This window comes from Dama dama, chromosome 23 (genome assembly GCF_033118175.1).
Source record: "Dama dama isolate Ldn47 chromosome 23, ASM3311817v1, whole genome shotgun sequence".
NCBI lineage: Eukaryota > Metazoa > Chordata > Mammalia > Artiodactyla > Cervidae > Dama > Dama dama.
Window position 1 is genome coordinate 64,209,211 of NC_083703.1, and position 22,063 is coordinate 64,231,273.

Below are 22,063 nucleotides of genomic sequence, written 5' to 3' on the forward strand. Positions count from 1 at the left end.
ACAGTAAAGATTGAGGGCATAGATATGCCACAGTCACTCAAGGTTAAGTCCTCCCACCTTGATACTCAAACATCCTAGATAAACTCTACAACAATAAGTTTTATCTTCTTGTGCAAATGTGACTCTTGCAGATTTCTCTCTCTGCTTAGTCAATGATGCATTTGTGTTAAGAATTTATTTTGGATGCTTATATAATACAGCTTAAAACTATAACTTTTATTTCTTACTCCAGTATTGGTTTCTCACACTCTTAAGATAAAATCACAAAAGCCTTTGAAAAAGACTGGAAATCATCTTATCTAAATTTGAGAAGTTTCTCTCCAACTACTGGTTCATCTCCCTAACACTCATTTATTTCTCTAGGATTATATAGGACCCTGATAAAATATTTTCTAAATCATTATTCTCTTGGTACCAGAGGGGAAAGTTACCCAAAAGGAAGTAGAATGGAAACATTTAATAGTGGAAAACATGTTTATGTCACATATTTTTAATTCTTTTAAAAATTTTAGAAGGTTTGAAAAATTCTTAGGGCTCACCTACACCAACAGAACTAGAACCAGAAATCTATTAATATAGTATCCAGCCCTATGAAGTCTTTCTCCTCCAAGGACAGAGAACTCCTTAAAGGCCTTTATCCCTCCCTGCATCTCTGGTATTGAAGTGAACAGGTAGAGAGAAGGAGAATTAGCCTTTCCTGGCTTCTGTGGGAGGCAGCATGCTGGCCTGTATGCTAAGCCCCTCAATGAATCTTCGTATCAATTATGGGAGGTAGGAATTATCTACACAATCTCAGTTTACAGGTGAAGTCCATCTTATAAGAGGTTATAAGAGGTTAAGGGATTTATCCAACCATGACTGGTATCAGTGGAGCTAGAACTTGAACTATGATCCTGTCCTGAAGCTTGTGTTCTTTCCGCCCCTCCTCCAGCCCCTCCAAGCATTTTAGCCACATAAACAAGACAGGTGCTCTTGGCTGGCCTAGAATATAGCAAAGGTCCTTTGAGCTTTGGCAGTTTTTGACTGATTCTACTGTGGGGAACAGAGCTCTGTAGCACTTAAACCTCACAGGAGGAGGAACATTATGTGTGTGTGTAGAGGTGGGGAGGTGGCGTGGAGTGGTGGTGAGGGGGATACCAAAAGAAGGAAGGGAAATGTAAGGACACCTATGTTTCCTATGAAGTAGCCCACCTTACCAGTACATAGGAAATAATCTGAACTAGAAATACATCAATGGGATGGTCTAATTTTCAAAGAGACTGCGTCAAAAAGAAACTGGTAATAAGAACACTTACTATTGAACGATTACTATATTCTAGCCCTGTAACCCTGTAACCTGTTAATCATGTTACATACAGTATCTCATTGAATTCTTACAATTACTACTGTCCCTATATGACATAGGAGGAAACTCAAGTTTGGAGTAAAGTAACCTGCCTAAGACCAAACAGCTGGTAAATGTTGGTTGGCACTGTGATACCTCCTTCCATTCTATTGCCATGAAACCTGGTTTTTCTGGAAAGCTCTCCCCCAGCCAGTCAGAAGGAAAGAATCCCTGGGAGAAAGTACAGTGAGGAAGGGGTTATGAGAAACCTACTCTGAACAGTTGAAAGCAAGTCTTTACCATCGTAAGAACCTGCAGGAGCTGCGGTTCACCCTTAAGAGACAAGGTTAAATTAGATGCTCACATACAGACTTTGAACAACTGAACTTGGAGCTTCCCACCTGTAGGACGAGATTAGGGTTACCTGACAAGGTTGGTATGAAGATGAGGTAACGTATGTAAAAATGCTTCTTTGTAAAATGAAAAATTTTGTAAAAATGTAAGGTATACCATTATTCTAGGAGTTGAGCGAGAACCATATTAGTAATGTAAACAACATGGGAATTTAATAGGAAGTATATTTCCCAATGTACTTCAAATAAATGAAACTACCACTATAGCCATTTAGCCCACTCTTCTTCCTCCAAGTAGAAAAGAAGCCATGCTTTCTCTGGTGGGATAGGTCATCAAAAATTGACACGAGATGATGCCAGGTATCAAGTACATACCTATGCTGGGCAGAAGCTCTGGATGAGATCCCACTTTCTCCTCCACTAGGCCACCTGCAAGTGGCTCAGATGCTATGCCAACATGATTGCTTTTTGTGGTCGGCGCCGCGGAGATGAGTTCAGAGGGTACCAGAGCAGTTACTATTGAGCGTACATTGGTGGGGAGCGTACTGCCAGGTAAGCTGGGTCCTGCTGAGGCGGAGCCCGGGCCCACAGGGCTAGAGGTCATTTTGAGCAGAGTGGGCGCTGGGGGAGTTGGGGTTTTACTGTCCAGCTCTGAGCATAACTGCTCCGTTCCCAAGAGCCCTGGAGCTGGGGTCTCTAGCCCCTGGCCTTCAGTCTCTCCATCGGCACCATACTGCTCTTCCCCTTTCTCGAGGGAGCCTGTAACTTTTTTACATGCCTTGGTCAGCAAAATCTGGCCGATTTTGTCCACTTTACCTTTGCCCTTACTAGACGAGACTGGGCTTCGCCGGTTGACAGAGGATCCTGGACTATTGGTCAAAAGGGGAGAAACCACTGTGGCTGTCTGTGAAGAGGGCAGAGTGCTTTGATCTGCTGAGGTGCTCACCTGAGGGCTAGTCTCATCTGGATTCAGTTCTTTGACTTGCTGGACAGGGGGGTGAGGAGGAACAACTGGAGAAGTTGTACAAGGCGGGGAAGGAAGCTGAACAGGGGCGGCTCGTGAGTTAAGGACCAAGGGTCGACCTGTCTGTATGTTTGCAGCAGGACTACTGGTGGGGGCATTAGGCAGCACAGGAGCAGAAGAAAATTTTATATTCTGAGGTATGTGTAAAGGGCCAACGACTGCAACGGAGGGAGGCATCAAGCCAGAGTTGGTTGTCAGTGGGGCTGCAGGAATTGTGCTTGGCTGTGATCCTTTCATAACCTGAATTATTGAGGATGAATTGATAAAGACGGGCGTAATGAACTGAGGCCGGGCATTTGACTGAGCAGCTGACTGTCCCTCAGAAACCATAACCTTGTTACCCACATTGGGCATTGTGACAACTGTTGACATTAACGCAGACTGCAGGTGAGTTGGCAGAGCTGCTGATGTGTTCGCTGAAGTTGTGATGGGATTGGAAGTCACGAAAACAGTTATCTGATTTGGGGGCAAAGGAGTGGAAATGGAGGAAGAGCTGACCGGTCTTGACATTACCTGAGGGATGCTCGGGGTGACATTAGAACTGACCTCACTCAATTCTGGATGCACAAGGGTTGAACATGGCTCGTTACTGTGAGGTAAATTTAGGGAACTGGAGGGTTCTTTAGAAGACGGATCCTGCAGGGAGGGAATGACAGATGCTTTTTTCGGGTCCTCTCCAGACACTCCTGGAGGTGTTACTTCCAAATCTGTAAGCCCGGGGGGTTTAATGGTCACATTAGGAGCTCCAGAGTTGTCAAGTAGTTGACTTAGTGATGTTGGTGCTTCCCTCATAGCAGGAGACACCAAATTTTTGTTCTCTTCGACACTGGGAGGTTTGTTAGGATCCAAAGGCTGCCCATCCTTTTTGGATTGATCTTCAGGGACAACCATTTTCACTTCTTGGGGAGGGACTGCTTTTAGCTCAATGTTTACCTGCTCCTTCCTAACCTGGGAATTCTGGCAATCACTGTCCTGTGGCATATTCAAGCTCTCCTTGTTATCCTCCAGAACACCCCCTATTGTGGCCACAGGCATGGTAGGATTCTGAGGATTCAGCCCACTGTTGTTAGGGAAGCTCCCAGGTACAGGCGGATTGGCCAAAGGAGTAGGACTAACCAATACATTTCTTGGCAACTCTACATTTTGCAACAATGTTGCATTTGTTTGAGAGGCAAGTGTAAGTTTAGGGGCTTTTGAATTCTGTCTGCCAGGACTTGGGGTGGTTTTCCTACTTGACCCAGGACTAGACCTGCGGCTGTTGCTTGGACTCGCCCGTTTTGGTGCTCCAGAATTAGACTGCTTTCCAGAATTCACCACCACAGAATCTAATTTGTGAGTCTGTGGGGCAGCAAAATTGGAAGGATTATTCATGGTAAGGTTTGAAGGTGCTTGCCCGATGGCCTTCAAAGTTGTCGGATTTAGGCCCTGTTGATCAAAGCCCCTGTTTAAATTTGGCCTGGGAGGTAAAGGAATATTAATCTGTGGGGGGAAGAGTCCTGCTATGGAGGCATTGAGTCTTTCTGGTGACAGACTGATTTCTGAAGGTTCTGTGCTGGGAGGGCGGTTGTTGGGTGTCTGAGGATAATAGGGTCTGGGGCTGGCTCTGTTGGGTGTTTTAGGCCTAGACGTTTGGGTGGGAGCAGCCACGTTTGGAAAGTGGTGGCCATGAGAGCTGGGCAGGGAATTTACAGGAGGTTGCTGGGGAGTTGCACCTTGAGTTGCTGAAAGCGGTGATGGTCCAGGTTTTGGCCCTGTCATCATTAACTGATTCTGGGAGACCACTAAATGTGAAGGCATGTTATTTGGGCCTCCTGAGACGGACGATCCTTCACTGCCACTTGCTTCTGGGAGCGAGGACATCTCCCCCAGTGGTGAGCTGGCAGGGTTCTGGGGGTTCTCCTGGTACATCATTTTCCTTGAAGCGCTTCCCAGAGGAGTATTCACAGGCATTGGCATTCTTTGCTTGTCAGGTGACGGCGGCACCGAGGCAGGGCCTTGCAGACTGACCATGACAGGCACGCTGCCACTCGGCTGCATGGGCATTCTCTGGGAGTCTGGGTTCAATGGGCCCCTGGGCGGGTGGACATTCTGGGAGACCGGAAGCCTAACGGATTTGGGGTCCTGCTGCATCATGAGCATCATCATCATTTGCTGCTGCTGCTGCTGCTGCTGCTGCTGAGACTGTGGCTGACTGGGAGGTGGCGGCGGCGGCTGCGGTGGCGGCTGTGCTGGGGGTGCCACATGCTGCACGAGCTGAGGAGGCAGCTGCTGAAGTGGCCTCTGTTCAACTGGTTGAGAAGGATAACCTAAAACGAGCCCCCAAAATCAGGGAAGTTAGATTTTCAGCAAGAAAAGCTTTGCGACCTTTAGGGGATGGCCAAGCAATACTCATCTAGGTGGCACAAACAGCTCAGGCATGCCCGGTCCCAGGGGGGTAAGGGGCGGCCCCTCCTTCTCTGGCGTAAGCAAAGAGGCACACTGCTTCAGGAAGCAAAAAGCAAAGCATCGAGAACCTGGAGCTCCTCAGTCTTCAGCGTTTGCATGAGGCATCACTGTACTAGGACTCTAATAGGCACTGTGCTATGCACTGAAACTGGCCAAGTCTATGCCAGCCTCACGTTCAGATGAAATGAGGACAACTCCATCAACAGCACACAGATGACCACCCAGTACTGGGCTCTCATGCAGGCACAGTAAACATTTCACTGGATTTGTGAATGAAGCATTTAAGATACACTTTTTTTCTTTTAGCACAGATTAATTTTTTTAAAGACTTGGTTTTGTTGAAAACACCAACATCGAAGATAGCCTTTTTATTCTTTCAACAGAAGTAAAATATAAAGTTCTAGGGTTCAATTCCTTAAGAAAGAAGGATTTAAAATCACTCCAATCCATTGGCTTCACACACCACGCTGCACCCTCCGGCTTGCTTCTTTGGGAAACCCAGTGAATTAAACTGTCCCTCCAACGTAAGTCAATTTCATAAATAGTAGGAGCTAAATAGAAGCTGATACATACACTGAAAAGAAAATGAGGGCACTGAAGTCCTTTTTATAAATGCTAATTTCCACGTACTTTTTTACATGTCAAACTGTATTTGGAGAAATACTGTCTTTGAATCCATAAGTGGAAAATAAGTGAGCAAGAAGCATAGCCCTCAGGAATAAAAAATAATTTTGGGAAAAGAATTCTGAAGACAATGCCTTTTAGATTTCTAGAAGGCAACATCTCAAATGATTCTTCCTTTTGTGAAGATTTTATTTGGCATTTTAGAACCAAAACCTTACATAATCAGCAGAAAGGACCAAGAATAAAGGTGGTTCAGTGGGAAAAAGTGGAGATATAGCTGCGATACAATTTTACAAACTAGATTTATTTCATTGTTACATGAAAAACATATTAGGAAAGTTTTATGAAGGCACAGGCATAAGGACAGCGGGCTCTGGCGGTCAGAAGAAGTGCCAGCTCCAGATTTTCACAGAGCAGCTATCAAATGCTATTGATCCATAGGTTCACACCCTGTGTTTAATAGCTAATCAATGTCTTCTGGCCAATGACAGACATGACCCCAATGAGTACACTTTTTTTTTTTAAATTATTTACTAATTTGGCTGCGCTGGGTCTTAGTTGTGGCATGTGAGATCTAGTTACCTGACCAGGGAACAAACCTGGGTCCCCTGCACTGGGTCCAGTCTTAGCCACTGGACCACCAGGGAAGTCCCCAGAATCCACTTTTAAAGCTGTTTTGTTTTTTTTTAAATCCTTTTTTGTTTTAGGCCCAACTGACTTCTTTACATTTATAACGCCAACAACATATGGCATTTCTATAGGTTTAACTCAGGTTCCCATGTGAAGAAAATTGTAATTTCTATAGAAATTACATAGCCCGTTGATGTCAAGGCTATGACACAAATGCCTTCTTTAAAATTAGGGCACCAAACAACATAAATACCAAAGAGAGCAGCATAGACAATACAGAAGCCTCTTGAAAGTAACAGTTAAGGGCATGACTGCTATAAAGGTTTCAGAAGCTGGAGTCAGCAGTCCAAAGAGCACTAATGGTAAGAAGATAGCCTGGGGCCATGGCGACAGAATGGTGGAGAGGCACAGCCAGGACACACACAGTGCGTATAACATAATCAAAAACCAAATTTATTAATCAAAAGATGAAAATTCATATGCCTTTAGGGGCCAGACTGGTAAATAAAAGAAGTGGGTTGCTGTAAGACAGTAGTAGCTCTGTGGACAGAGCCAAACTGCAGAGCTGATGCTCTACCTAAAGACATCTAAAATCAGGTTTCTGTTTGCTTTCATATTCTGCATGACAATTCAAATATATTGCAGGCCAAATTCAGCCTATAGGCTTCCAGTTGGCAAACTGTAGAAAGGAAGCAATAACGTGTGTGAGAACCTCTGGGATTTATAGAATTCAGATGAGTCTGAGGGAAGAAGGTGCCTTCCTGCTCATAACGCCTCTGGACATACCCACCAAAGACTGGTGACCTCCCAGCCTCAACTGTGCTGCTGCAATTCACCGATGGGAAATGTGGTGTGCCCAAACAATTTGCAATCGGTAACACATAGTACTGACATCATAATGAATTTACTTTTTTTTTGGATTCACTTTTAACATACATAAATTAAGGATACTGAAGTTTATCCCTAAGATAACTTACAAAATCACTTCCATTTATATGCCAAAAAGGAGGTGGAATAATTAGAAAGGAAGGAACAAAACATAATCCTTTGTATACACAGGGAAGTGTGGCCTAAATGTGATAGGTTTGTGTGTCTTCCTCATAGGGGAATAAAGTTACAAATTACTGCTAGGGCTAATTGTAACCAGGTTTGGAGACATTGTGGCAGCTGGCCTTGGTTCTATAATAGCTAGGTTAGAATGAATTAGTTTTAGGAGACTTTTTCCCTTCCAACATTTTAGAGGATGGTATTATTTTATAATCAGAGGGGGATGCAACACAGAGGGCTTCAACAATACTGGTCTTTTTATTATTAACCGGGTAGGAAGTACATAAGTGTCTCTTTCATTACTCTTTACATATTTTTTAATGTTTAAAGATTCATAATAAAAACTCTATTAAAAAATCTTATTTTAAACCCTGGTAGTTCTCTGCTTTGAAAAAGTCCCAGTAGAAAAGGTTCAGGAAAGGCAGCAAGCAGGATTAGAGTGAAAGCTTCATTTCATTTAATCTTATTCCATTTTGATGCCAACTAGAACCTTGATATTGACAAGAATAAAGAGGCACTGACTAACTTTAGTTTGATTTTTATGAGGACCTAAAATAACAAAGAATAATTTGAGCAAAATACACACACACACAAATATATATACATACACATGCACATACACACACTTTCAGAGGTTATATTTGAAACTTTTTACTTACTAACAAGGCAAAGTTTCCAAATACTAGACACACTAAATCACTAAAGTAGTCTAGTTAGTAAACAAAATAAAATACTATTGTTTCCTTGAAAAAAAGCCTTATAATGCTGTAAATAAATGATGACAAGTATATAAACTTTAGCTAACATTTTATCACCTGGTGGTCGGTTTGAAAATTCTGGCAGTTTAGGGCCTGAGCTGTCCAAGTTAATTCCTTGTTCTCCAGGCAATGGCTGTTGATCAGCCTCCTCCAGACCAGCTGGGCGGGTATCTGGGGTGCTAAAAAATAAATTACATGTTTGCGAGTAAGTTGTACAGTTTATACATGAAAATTGCTTAACCCCTCCCCTATGTCTGAATAAATCCATCTGCATTTTCATTCTTAGAATTATTTATCTCTCTGTAGTCTGATAAAACATTCAATATTTGGCATAAAAAATCTGCCAATTTCATTAAATGTTAAAATCCACTTAATTTAATAAATGGCTATTTACTTGAGGTGCTTTCTACAAATTTCTGATATAATGATTTTCATTTAATTATCCATCCAATGTTTTAACAGCTGATTTTGGGTTATCAGTATTGTACTGTTCCTAAGAAACCACACTATCTTTGGGGTAGCTATCAAATTGAACCAGGGAATCCAGACTTCTTTTTTTGTGAATATTGCAATGGTGGCTCCAACAATTCGTAACACCTTGCAAGAAGTTGTAGACTGGCTAATGAAATGGTATTCAGAGAACAAAGAAAGCTGGAGAATACTAGAACAAAGCTAATTAATTTTGTTGCAGAATGTCTATTTAACAGACATCCCCATCAGCTTTGGGATGCTTTCATTTTCACCTAAGTGTACCTTACAATTTTATTACAGAAGGAAAAAAAATGAAGAAACACCCACATTCCCAAAGACCCAGGGCTCACAGCTCTCATTTTGTTTTCGCCCTGGTATTAGTCACCCACTTTTAGACAGTATTTTATCTCGTTGTACTCTGTGGTTTCATAAACCTTACCTTAAACCCATTTTAAAAGCTCTAGCACATGGGAATTTAGAACCTGAAGCAGGCCCTAAGCACATCTAGATTCCTGTATTGATTTGCTCCTTTAATGACTTCTCTCTTGCTTCAATTATAAGTAAGGATTCCTGTAGTATTCTTTACTTTCAAAGAATTATACTGCTAAAAAAATATCTCAGGTCCAGCCACCTCATGTTACTGGATGACAAAACAAAGGCCCACAGAGGTGTAAGAAAACAGGCTGAAGATTCCATGGTAAGCTAGTGGTAAAGCTGGGAGCATGCGCTCTTCCTTTTAACTTACTGTCTCCATTCCTAGAAGCCTTGATGTGGTATAAGGCCCTTTCCACAATCTGTAGCCGTAACAAGTAAGCAACTCCCTAAGTGCTGGTACAGATAGCAAAAATCCATACTAATGGCAACTGAAGTACCTTACAGTGTTACTCCTAGATTACTGAAAGGAATAAATATTGTGACAGAAATGTTACTCCCATACAGATTGACAGTAAAGAATTTAACTTAAAAAGAGCTACTGGAAAAATCAGATAACCAAAGAGTTTACTAATTCTGAATTCAGGAAAAATACAGGTTGCTAATATACAATTATTGAATTCTGATTTATAAGATTCAAGAAGAAAGTGAATATGGTAAGTTTTATAGTACAACCAAAGGCATATTGTGAGAAGACTGAGAGAAAGGTATTGGGTTGGCCGAAAAGTTCATCCAGTTTTTTTCCAGGTGTTATGGACAAATGTGAACAAACTTTTTGGCTAATCCAATAGATGGTTTTATTTTGAACATTTATGTTTGATTAACTAAAGCTCCCCTATTCTCTTCTATAATCCTAGTAATTTACTTGAATTAACCTGCTTTTATACTCCTCAGTCATTATTTTCTGGTAATAAATGTCTCTGGATTTCAGTTTTGTGATTAAAGGCAGAAAATCCAGTTTAATCAATGTTCCTTTGGGAATCATTTTATCAAAGCCAAAAATATGACTTAACACTTAGATTAGGAAACGAAATATAAATTAATTGCCCTTCCCACTGTGATCTTGCAAAAGACTCACCTTTACCAAAAGGTGATTGAAAAGGTCTAATCATCTTTTAGGTTTTAAGCTGCTAAGGATGATAAAGAGCCTTTAAAAGAAAGGCGTTTGCACAAAAAACCATTTCTATTTGAGAGACAGAAGGGAGTCTCCATAAGTAGTTTTCATTCCTAAAACACATATAGCCTCTCTGGTTCCCCAGCAGTCATTACAAGCCTGACATGCTTTGTAGAGTTGTAGTGTGGTAGCACTGGCTACTTCTTAGGCTCTGAATGGCACAATCCCCTCTGAGACTACAGACTTAAGAGACATATATCAATTGACTGCAATATATGAACCCTGTTTGGCTCCTTATTTGAACAAATTGTAAAAAAAAAAAAATTATTTTGAGATAATCAGGGAAATCTGGACACTGTCTGGATATGTGAGAATATGAAGGAAGCATTCGTTTTTTCCAGGTGTGCTAATTGTATTGTGTGGTCATAAAAAACAGAAAACAAAAACCTGTCCTTATCTTTTAGAGGTACACACTGAAATATTTAAAGTAAACCTGCTTTAAAATAATCAAGAGGTAATGGGAAGAACATGAATGAATGCAAGACAGATTATGAGCTGAAAATCTGAAGCATGGGGAATTTCATTATACTGTTCTTATACATGCTCAAAAATTTCCATCAAAAAAAGTTGTTCACATAGAAATAAACGAATAAGATTTCAGACAAGACTATCACAACCTACTTTAGGTCCTGCTGACTATTTTTCTTCTTCCGAGGGGGCTTCTTCTTCTTCGGTTTATTTGCGTTGGTATTGTTTTGCTTATTGTTTACCCCAAAATGGCCTGCAGAGATATCACTCTGCAACAAGTTGACCAACAACGGGCTTGTCAGCGTGACATCCTTATTGACCGGGAAGCCTGGATTCTGACCACAGGACATTTGATTTCCATTGGGTGCTCCATTGAAAGGTGCATTGAAGGACATCCCATGGCCCGAGAAGTGGTTTCCCGAGGCACTGTTCCCCTGCATGGCCTGCACGTGGGGGGGGACCATGTTGCTTTGCTGCATGCTAACATCTGGCATCATCTGAGACAAGCTGACATCATTATTTGCTGTCGTAGCAGGATCACCATGCTGCTGGGCCATATGGGGGCTTGGCCCTGGTGGCCGCAAGACCTGCCCCTGCATCCCCATAACCTGAGATGGACTGTTGTTCACGGGCCCTTGCTGCGGCAGCATCTGTCCGGACATCGGTCCTGTAAACTGCACCATGTTTCCTTGCAAGTTTGGCGTTGGTCCCCTCATTATCTGTGCTGGTCCCGGCATGACATTAGATTGGTTCTGAGTGTTAAACTGTTGCTTATTCCCCTGCATCTGATTGGTCATGATCTGCTCTATCATTGGATTCTGTTGGAGCAAAACTTGCCCCTGAGGCCCCATCATCTGGTTATGTGGCGCCATCATTTGGGGGCCCTGCTGGGGAAGCATCTGCTTGGGTGGGGTCATCCTTTGGGGCGAGGGCCCAAGATTTTGGCTCTGAGGATTCACCATCATCTGACCCTGCGGCATAAGCTGGGCCCTTGAAAGGATCATGGGGTTCTGAGGGTTCAAGGTTCCTTGTTGCTGGACCATCTGGCCCTGGGAGGGCACGATCTGCTGGTGCATGCTCATCAGTTGAGATGGTGGGCCCTGTTGGGGCTGGCCTTGCATGTTGCCCAGGTTCACCTGAGGAACCCCAGAACTACCAGCCTGTTGGCTGTTCATGTTGCCATGAATTCCCATGAGGCTGGGCTGCATCATATTTGGTGGCCCGTGGGACACCTGCATCTGGTTTTGAGGAGGACCAGCTCCTTGACCACCTTAAAAAAAAAAAAAAAAGGCACAGTTTCAGCAAGAAATACTATTATCTTGTTGGTATTAAGATTCTCAAATTACCTTAATTAGAAAAACACCCCTCACCCATATCCAGTGATCAACATAAACAGATATGCTATGTTTAACATATTTCTGTGAGTTTTCTATAGAATGAGGCTGTGACTGTGGCATACATTCTCAGTGACCATACAATAGAGAAAGAGAAACCATTTCTTTATTCCTATTTGGTAACTTGATAACATTTTGAAGATCAATATCTTTCTCTTAGACTAAACAAAGAAAGGCAGCATCTCATTATTTAAAAATAACTTGTAACTATCTTAAAATGAAGAAAATTAATGAAAAGTGCTATGGGTAATGAAATAAGTTTTCCTTTAGATGAATCAGGAAACAAAAAATGTGCTGCAGCCTCTTAAGAAAATCTCAGCAAAGCTGAGAAGACATTTAACAATGCTCCTTAGGAAACTATAATAAAGACTCTCCAAGGTTATGGATGTGTTATCTGGATGCTTCACTTTAAAGAAAAGAACAGCTAATACCTCCTAAAGATAGGTCTCCCCCACCCCAATGTGGTAAAAATTATTTAATCTTGATCTGGAAGCTGAGACTTTAGTGGAAGTCAACTGACAGACAATTAAGAAGCTGCAAGCAGAGGACAGTCAGCAAAGGATGATAAAGCTTCAGTGATCCTCTCCTGTGGCAGTCTCTAGTAGACCACATGGGGCATGTTTTAGCCTTCTTAATTATTTCCAATTCAGACAAAGAACACTTCCTGGCTTGCCACAGTGTATACTTACTGTTAGGTCTTTGGGATTTTCCTATAGCTGCTTATAGTCTCTCTTCCTTTCTGCAGAATAACCTTCTAGCTTATTTTATCTCCTCCCTACCCTTTTCATTTTTAAATGGGGACTAAAAAGTGATAGCCACAATGAAGTTATCAAGCCAGTCCATGCTCCAGCCAGGAGGCAGGGGACAAACTGTCCTTTGTTCATACAATCTAGATTTTTCCTGAATCCTAAGATCTTCCAGACGGGCCTTAAACTGAATTCCATGACCACTGTATATACTATATACACTAAATATTCCAGTATATATTCATTCAATCGACAATCATCTATTGAGTACCTAATATGTGCAAGGCACTTCTGGTACTGAGGTAACATCAATAAGCAAGACAGACCAAATCCCTTACCCCTTGGAGTCTAGTTGGCAAGAGTAAAATAACAAACAGATTAAGTATTTTCACAGGAAGAAGTAAAAGCTAACAAGAGAAATAGAGTAAGAGAACAGGAAACGACAGACAAGAGTAGAGCTATCTTAGATGGGATAAATGGAGAAATCAATACAGTAAGTGCATGTGGAAGGCACCATATAAAAATAAAAAACAGCTGTGCTTATGTGGAGGAATTATGAATGATTTTATTACTGTTTTAAAACTTCCTATAGAATGTGAATTTACATAGCTCAGGAATTATAGTTTTGCACTAGCAGATGGGGAAAGTCATGGTTTGCCCTACACTTCTTCAGCCCTTCAAGAGGTAGGTTGAACTTTTTTAAGTTTCGAACTGTTCTCCTTCCTTAGTGATTTAGAGTTAACAGTGGAACTAAACTAACTCCAAATGGGCATGGGAGCTCAGAAGGTATTTGTGCTACCTCAATCCAAACTCCCTATGAGAAAGGGTAAGAGGATTAATCATGTGCTACCTAACAGCAATCAGATACATGCAGCCTGGGCTAATACAATATTGCTTACAAATACTTTCTAGCCATTCTGCTGTACACAATATGCCCTCCTAAATTTCTTCTTATATACAATACACTACTGGCATTACACCTGTACTGATAAAACCTGGTCTTCAAACACCACCTTGTAAACCAGAATTCAGACACTCAACATATACAATGTTAACATGAATTATAAAGATTTTAAATGTTGCAGTTGTTCAAAATGCCATGTACCTCCATGCCTTTGTACCTACCATCTTCTTTGCCAGAAATATCTTTTGTCCTTTTACTAACTGAGGGATCAGCAACCTATGATCCACGGATCAAACGAGGCCCACTGCCAGCTTTTAAACAGACATGAATTCACTCAGAGCTCAGGAATATAGCTTTGCATTAGCATACAGGCAGTGTGGAACATTGCCATGCTCATTCATTTATGAATGAGTCTATGGCTACTCTGGTGCTATAACAGCAAAGTTAGGTAGCTGCAACAGAGAACATATAACCTGTGACACCTAAAATATTTACTATTTGGTTCTTTTCAGGAAAAAAAAAATGCTGACTCCAGCTCTACCTGTAGGTTTATCTCCTTTCTTTACGTGTTTCCAGATTTTTCAAGACATTTTACCTACTTTCAATATAACAGTTATTGCCCTGAAAGAATATTTATAGGTCTGAAACGAAGGGGAAGGATCAAGGTTTATATTTCTCTGTATATCCTGTTGTCTACCTACCACACAATGTTCAATAAATGCTGGCTGAATAAGTCATAGAAAACAAACCTGCATGCTGGACATTTTGATTCGCTTGCAGCTGAGGGGCTCCTGAATTCCCAGGGGTAGTTGCTGTGGTCGAAGGCACCTGACCTTGCATAAAGTTCGGATTGGCCTGTCCTGCTGAGAAGCCAGGTGGGAGGCGTTTAGGCATTCCTTAATAGAAAACAACGAGTAAGGCAGTTACCTAGCAAATTTATACTCTTGCTTAGATGTGGAATGAATAAGGAAGGATGAGCTGCATGAAGTCTCCACTGGCTTAGCTCTCTCTGTCACACTGGTAGGATCTTTAACAAGGTTGGGAAAGATGGTTAAAAAAATCAACACAATCTCTTACATGAGCATTGTCAAAATGAAAAAGAAATACTAAAAAATTTACACTTTGAACATGCCAAGGAAAAGATGGCAATCTGCTCCCTAAATGTGATCTGAGGCCACGTCACAGCAAGGTTTAGGGCTCACTTTTCTGTAAAACAATGGACCCCAAACCTTTACATACTTTAACATAGGTACCAAAGGAATACACTAAATTCTCTCATATTCAAACAAACTGATCAGAAATACTATAAAACAAAGACCTGGGTCCTGATATTAAGCATAGGTAGGTGTTTTTTTTTTTTTTTTTTTTCCATTGAGGGAATAGATGACAATTTTCTTTGTGGAAAAATTTCTCCCTTGTATTGTGCTGGTCTCTTTCGAAGAGACAAGAGATCAGAAACAATTTATAGGAGCATCAAAGTGAGGTTATATTAAATTTATCATTACACCTTCCCCTCAAAAGGGTTTGCTGAAATTCTGACAGCTATGGTACCAAAAACTGTGCTCTAATGGAATCTTACTAAAGTAATACTTTCTTTTATAGGAAGGTTTAATTTCAGAAAACAAATCTGTAATAAGAAGAATCTCAGAACCCATTCACTGTTTATAACATAGGCCTGGATGTGGCCAGATCACCTAGGTGAGCACATCATTTGCTCTATGAAAGCATCAAGACCTAAGCTCACTTGAATTAGTCCATTTATTTAAGGGCCAAATTTTCAATGTCCTGGAAAACGCTCTGAAGACAAATATGCATTTGTCCTTTCTTTAGCAGTGACAAGTCCCCATTTGCATGCTTCCATTGTAATTATATCAGTAATCACATTTGCAGGAGGGACTACCCAGCCCCCACTGATCCAAGGCTAGATGCCCAGAACAGTGAAGTTTGGAGCCAAAACATTCTTGCATTTTCTCAAAACTTCTTATGATTCAAATATTACAGCCTGCATGTCAGTAAAAATAATTACAAGAGAGTGAAAAGACTGATGAGCGATTTAATTTTACCAGAAATCATGGGAACATGCCTTTGCTATGTTGCATTAAAGATGCAAGGGTTTTTTTTTTTTTCTGGATAGGCAATGGGTGTCTTTTGGTGGGGGGTATGTTTATCAGGTGACAGTATTACACTCTCTATACCTTACTGAAAAGCTCCAAGCACATTCATGTGCACTAGATCAATGATTAATAAGAATAAATAATAAACATGGAGATGGATAAGTTTTACTGTAATCGTTTTACCTCTCACACATTAAGCTCCATTGCTTTTTCTTCATACAAGAGGCACCTTACAAAATAAATAAATAAATCTCCTTTAGGTATAACTGGTGGAATTCCCTCTCTAAGGAGCAGGCATTGGCATTATAAAACTGTAAAAGTCAATGATTTCTGAACTTACTCCCCTTTAATACTTTAAGCAAATTTAACAAATACCATGCTAATAATATTTTTGCTAACTAGGATTATCAAAATTGAAAACCACAGGGCCATTTCCCCAACAAAACCCTACACTTATCTTTTCAATTTTGCTCTACTGCATAACCTTAATTTTTTCAACAGTGGAGCAGCTTAACTTGTTAATAAAACCATGATTCTTCCGGACGCCTTAATTTACTAGTACAAGATCAGGCAAAAATATTTTGAAAAACAAAATGAACATATAGCTACATTGAATTTTACCTGCGTTTTTATCCAGAGGACTAGCTTAAACATAACCAGTAAGATGCTGCATAATGTATCAAGTTAACTAAGTCACATCAAGTGTCATCACTATATTCACAAAATCAAATAGTTACATCCTCGTTTCACTCCCTCCATTAACTCTAAAAATTGAAGTGCTACTAAGATCTAGCTCCAGTCAAGTTACCAACACAAATAGCTCCAGTGTTCCTCACCTCCTAGGCCTGGATGTAAACTCTGTGGCCCCTGATTTGGTGGTTGCTGCTGCATCACCATGAAGTTAGGTGGCACGTTTCCCTGTTGAACCATAGGATTCCGACCCGGAGAGCTGACGGGCTGCTGAAATCCCTGGGGAAGTGGGTTATTTTGAGGTGGCCTTGGTCCCATCTGCTGCTGAGTTTGGTTAACCGTTGGGGAGGAAGCAGGGGATCCCTGCTGGAAGGAGGAGGGTGAGGAGGCAGGAGACTTGTTGGTGAGGTGGGGCTGCTGCAGGGGGGTCGGGACCCTAGAGGGCCCTCCCTGCAAACTCTTCATCTGAGGAGCTGTGAACTGGCCTGGGTTGCTCATCTGAGGAAAGTTTGTATGGGCTTGTGAAGCTTGCTGGCTGCCAAAGGGATATGGAGGGGGAGGGTGGGAAGGTGTCTGTACCGTGGCTAAGGATGGTCTTGCCTGGAGCTGCTGTTGCATTGGGCCAGGCAAGGGAGCCTTCTTCCACCCTTGATTTGCAGTCATTGTGCCCAGAGAACTCTGGGCTGGAGGAGGCTGAAGGGCTCCGGAAGGCAGCTGGTTCCAGCCTGGAGGAACAGGCACCTGAGTTGGGGCAGTAAACTGGGGTCGGATTCCCTGTGGCTGTTGCTGCTGATGTTGCTGTGGGGGTCTTGCCTGCAGCTGTTGCTGCTGCTGCTGCTGCTGCTGCTGCTGCAGCTGGGGAAAACTGGCTGGGTTTATTTGTCTGTTCACAGGGACAGGCTGCATTGGGTGGTGCGGGGGCGCTAAAGATCCTGAGGGATGACTTTGTTGCTGTATATGGAGCCCAGAGAGGAGTGGATCCATTGCATCTGTTTAAAGATAGTCAACAAAGCAATAATTAACTTACTGCAACCTAGATTCTAGAGCAATCCTAGAGTCTTGGCAATTCTGAAAAAACAGAGTAAAATCTTCTAGTATCATTTAATGAAATGTTTGTGAGCATTTACTATAATGCAAAACAACTACCGAGATGAGAGAAAGACTGAATCTTGTCTATAAAGAGCGTATGATTCTCAAGTGGATATAAGAGCCAGACAAACTATGCAGAGCAGTATTCTCCAAAGCATATTCTGAGGAACTATGTTCATTAGTATTAGAAGAAAACAAAACAAAAAATAAAGTCAATCAGGTTTGGGAGACACTGGACCTAACAGCCTTAGACAGGTTTCTTCACTATAGGACTTTCAGTGCTTCCAACATGTTACTTTTGGATCTCTGGGAGGGAGGATCTAGTAGGACACATTAACCAAATTTACTTCACTATAGAATTCTCTGTTATGGAGGAGCAGGATTAAGTAGGCCACGGAAGACATTTTTAGGAATGTTGGGGTATAACTGATAAGAATAGTGAGAAACTCTGAGAAGAAATTTTGAAAAGGAAATAATGACTTCCAGCTTGAAGAAACTAGGGCAGATTTTATATAGAAAACAGCATTTAAGCTGGGCAGTTAGAAATCTGGCATCAGAGAGAGAGCTGAATTCTATGATGCTCTGTGCAGGCAGTGCAGCCTCTTCAGTTCTCAAAGGTTGGAGGTCAATACCTGACTGAGAAGCAGGGCGCGGAGTCCTGGGCTGCAGTTCTGAATTGGGGCCTGGTGCCATCATGGAAGATGACACGTTTCCACCCTGGGGTATCATAACAGTGGCAGGGCTGGTCATCCTTATTAATCCTAGAGAAAAAAAAAAATCTCTAGAATAGAGTACTGGAATTGACACAATGCTTGTTTTTAATGAAATAGTTCAAAGATGTAAAAAGGTATAGAAAATTTTTATACCATCATCTACCTTATTTAAATGTAAACATTCTACCCTGCCTGCTTCATATATATATGCAAATATATATAAGAAGCCTCCTATTCCTTCCCAATCTCATTCCATTCCCTCCTTATCTTACATCTGGGGTTAACAGTCCCAAGTTTTTATCTTTTCTACATATATAAACTGCAATACATTTTTTGAATGTTTTTAATTGTTGTATAAGTGATACCATTCTATATGTATTCTTCAATTCCCCTTTTCACTTAATAGTATTTTGTTGAGATTCACCCATCCTGACTATAATAGTGCCCCATTTTATGGAGTCAATACATCCATTCGCCTGCTGATGAACACTAACTTTTCATCGTTAGAATTTTGCAATGGCATGTATTTGCCCTGTATTCCATAGACATGTAAGAGTCTCTTTAGACTACATACTTAAAATTGCTTAATTTTAAAGGATAAGCATCTTCAATTTTACTAGATACTGGTAAACTGCACTCAAAAGCAGTTATATCAAATTTATACTTTGACTAGAGGTTTGAAAACTCCTCTTGATTCACATCTTGCTAATTTCTGATACTATCAGATTTTCTAGGATTTATTAATAGTATCTACCTTTATAAGTGAGAACAACTTATAATTATCCTCTGCTCTAGTCCTAATTTTAGCATCACGATGAAAACAATTTTGAAGTGAGTTGGAAAGGATCTTTCCTCTTTTTCTATGCTCTGAAAGAATATGTGTATCTGTTCTTTAAATGTTTAGTAAAATTCACCTGTAAAATCATCTGAGCCTGTGGTTATACTAGTTGATTCACAGGGAGACAGATTATTTTATTTCTTAAGTAGTTGTAGATTTTTCATTTGATATATCTTACTAAGTCAGTTTCAGTTAAATTATACTTTCAAGAAACTTGTTAATTTGCCAATGCTTTCACATTTATTAGCATAAAGTTATTCATGGAATATTCTTTTTTCCCATTCTTTCTAAAAACTGAGATATAATTCACATACCATAATAAAATACACCCTTTAAAGTGTACACTTTTTTTCATTCTTTACACTGCTCATGCCTCTCTCTTTTATTTGTCTTACTAGGATCAACAATTTTAGTTGTCTTTTCAGAGAAACATCTTTTGGTTTTACTGCTCTGTTCCATTGGGTTTTTTAATTCATACTTCACTTATTTCTGCTCTTACCTTTATTATTTCCTTCCTAAATTTCCTTCCTAAATTATTACTTTGCTGTTCTTTTTCTCATTCTTATATCAGACACTTGGGTCTTTTAATTTTCAGATAGCTCTAGATATCTCAGATTAGATATTTCAGACTGCTCTAAATATCTGAGGGGTCAAATTTTCTTGTCTACATCTCACAAGCTTTGATATGTACTATTTTCATTGCCATGTTATGTGCTCAGTTTTATCTGACTCTTTGTGACCCCATGGACTGTAGCCTGCCAGGCTCCTCTGTCCGTGAAATTTTCCAGGCAAGAATACTGGAGTGGGTTGCCATTTCTTCCTCTAGGCGATCTTCCCGACCCAGGGATTGAACCTGCAATCTCCTGCACTGCAGGCAGATTCTAAACCTGCTGAGCCACTGGGGAACTATTCTCATTATTTCCTTCTAAATATTTTCTAATGTCCATCGTGAATGCTTTTTAAAAAAAAATCACTGGTTATTTAGAATACATTTTAAAACTTCTAAAAATATGGGATATTTTAATTTTTTCTTCTTTTTGGCTGCTGACAACTGTACTATGGTCAGAGAAAATGATCTGTGTGATACCTGTATTTGGTATTTACTAAAACCTGCTTTTGGAATAACATAATCAGTTTATACAAATGTCATTCGTGAGAAGATTAAGAATTCTTGAATTATTAGTACAGTTTCTAAGTATCTCCATTATCTCAAACTATTTTAATTATATTGTTTGAGCTTTCTTTATCCTTACTAATTTTTGTTTGATCCACCAATTACTATCGGAGGTGTGTAAAAATCTTCCTTAAGATCTGCTATCTACATGAATCCGGGCCATTTTTACTTTACATATTTAAAGCTAGTTTATTAAAAACACAAAAGTTTAGTTATCTTCTTGGATTTTTCCTCTTATGTTTTACAGTCATCCCTTTTATCTCCAGTAATGCTTTTTATCTGATAAAAACAGTCTTTTTCTTGGTTAATATTCACCTGGATTCTCTATTTTCTTCTATCCTTTTGACTATGAACAGAGACCTTATGTTTTATATGGTTCCTCTAAGAGTACATAGCTAAATCTGAATTACTCAATCTGATTAATCACTTTCTTTTTATCAGTGCTTATAATCCACTTGCATTTACTGTTAATTACTGGTATATTTTATTATTTTATGATATCACTGTTTTTTACCCTGTTTTTTCTGTGTTTTCCTATTTCTGAATTTTATTGGACTTTTTTTCATCATGTCCTTCCTTTTAACCCCTCCACTACTAGTTTAGAAATTATACCTTCTATTTCTATTATTTTAGTGATATTTTAAAAATGTCAGCAGACATATCTAAAGGCCATGTATGATCATCATTATTACTAAGTAAGTTAATGTTTATTTACATTTACCCAATGTTTACCAATTATTTAGCTCACCATTCCTTCTTAGCTCTTATTTCTTCCATCTTAGGTTCAATTTTCTTCTTCCTGAAGTACATCCTTGAGCAGTTCAATTAGCAAGGGTCTGTTAATGGTAAATTCTCTTAGTCTCTTTAAAAAGGTCTTTAATTCACACTACTCTTGATACTATAGCTTTTGTTTAAAATTCTAGGCTGTTAATTTTCTCATCACTTTGAAAATATTATCCTCATGTTTCATGGCGTCAATGTTGCCACTGAGAAATTAGCTGTGGGTCTGATAATCTTCCCTTTGTAAATCACTGGTGCTTTATTTTGAATTGCTTTTAACATTCTCCCTGTTTTTCTGCTCTGCAGTTTTACAATTTTGTGTCTAGATGTGAATTTATTTTTTTTTTTGGTAGGGCTCAGAATTATTGGACTTCTGAATCTGAGGACTTATGTCTTTCATCAATTTTGGAAAAATTTCAGCCATTCTCTCACCACTGTCACTCCTCAATTTCTTTATTTCCTTCTGGAACTCTTTTCAGGGACATACATTAAGCTTTTTCATTTTATCCTTCACTTCTCTTGACCTCTTTCATATTTCCTTCTATTTACTTATTGTCTGTTGCATTCTGGGTAATTTCTTCAAATTCACCTTCCAATTCAGCTGTCTCTAATTGGCTGAATAAGTTACTTACTTCAATAATTTTAAAATTTCTGTAGGTTCTGTTTTTCCCCTAAATTCTCTTTGTGTTTTGATAGTGTCTTGTGCTCTTCCTAGAATTTTCATTATTTTAAACATGCTGATATTCCTATTATCTAGAATTCTGGAAAGAGGGTCTAATCTTAAATTTTATAAATTCAGAGAATGAGCTCGTTTATAAGAGGCAGTAAGTATGAAAAATCTGCAATGGTTTGGGGTGAGAGCTTCAATGGT

The 22,063-nt window shown here is 40.0% G+C and overlaps 1 protein-coding gene across 8 annotated transcripts in view; it reads right to left on the reverse strand.

The window, feature by feature from the left end:
• Positions 1 to 22,063, reverse strand: part of NCOA6 (nuclear receptor coactivator 6) — a 90,909-nt gene that overhangs the window by 16,126 nt on the left and 52,720 nt on the right. For 2 of the 8 annotated variants that reach the window (XM_061127112.1, XM_061127110.1), the window contains exons 6-11: positions 18,320 to 18,448; positions 16,745 to 17,587; positions 14,544 to 14,690; positions 10,904 to 12,020; positions 8,263 to 8,384; positions 2,053 to 5,007 (exon numbers count right to left, since the gene is read on the reverse strand). In XM_061127112.1, the coding sequence (XP_060983095.1) occupies positions 2,053 to 5,007; positions 8,263 to 8,384; positions 10,904 to 12,020; positions 14,544 to 14,690; positions 16,745 to 17,587; positions 18,320 to 18,448 (5,313 nt within the window). The remainder of the gene's footprint in view (positions 1 to 2,052; positions 5,008 to 8,262; positions 8,385 to 10,903; positions 12,021 to 14,543; positions 14,691 to 16,744; positions 17,588 to 18,319; positions 18,449 to 22,063) is intronic. The other 6 variants (XM_061127118.1, XM_061127114.1, XM_061127113.1 and 3 more) reach the window with 6 other exon arrangements.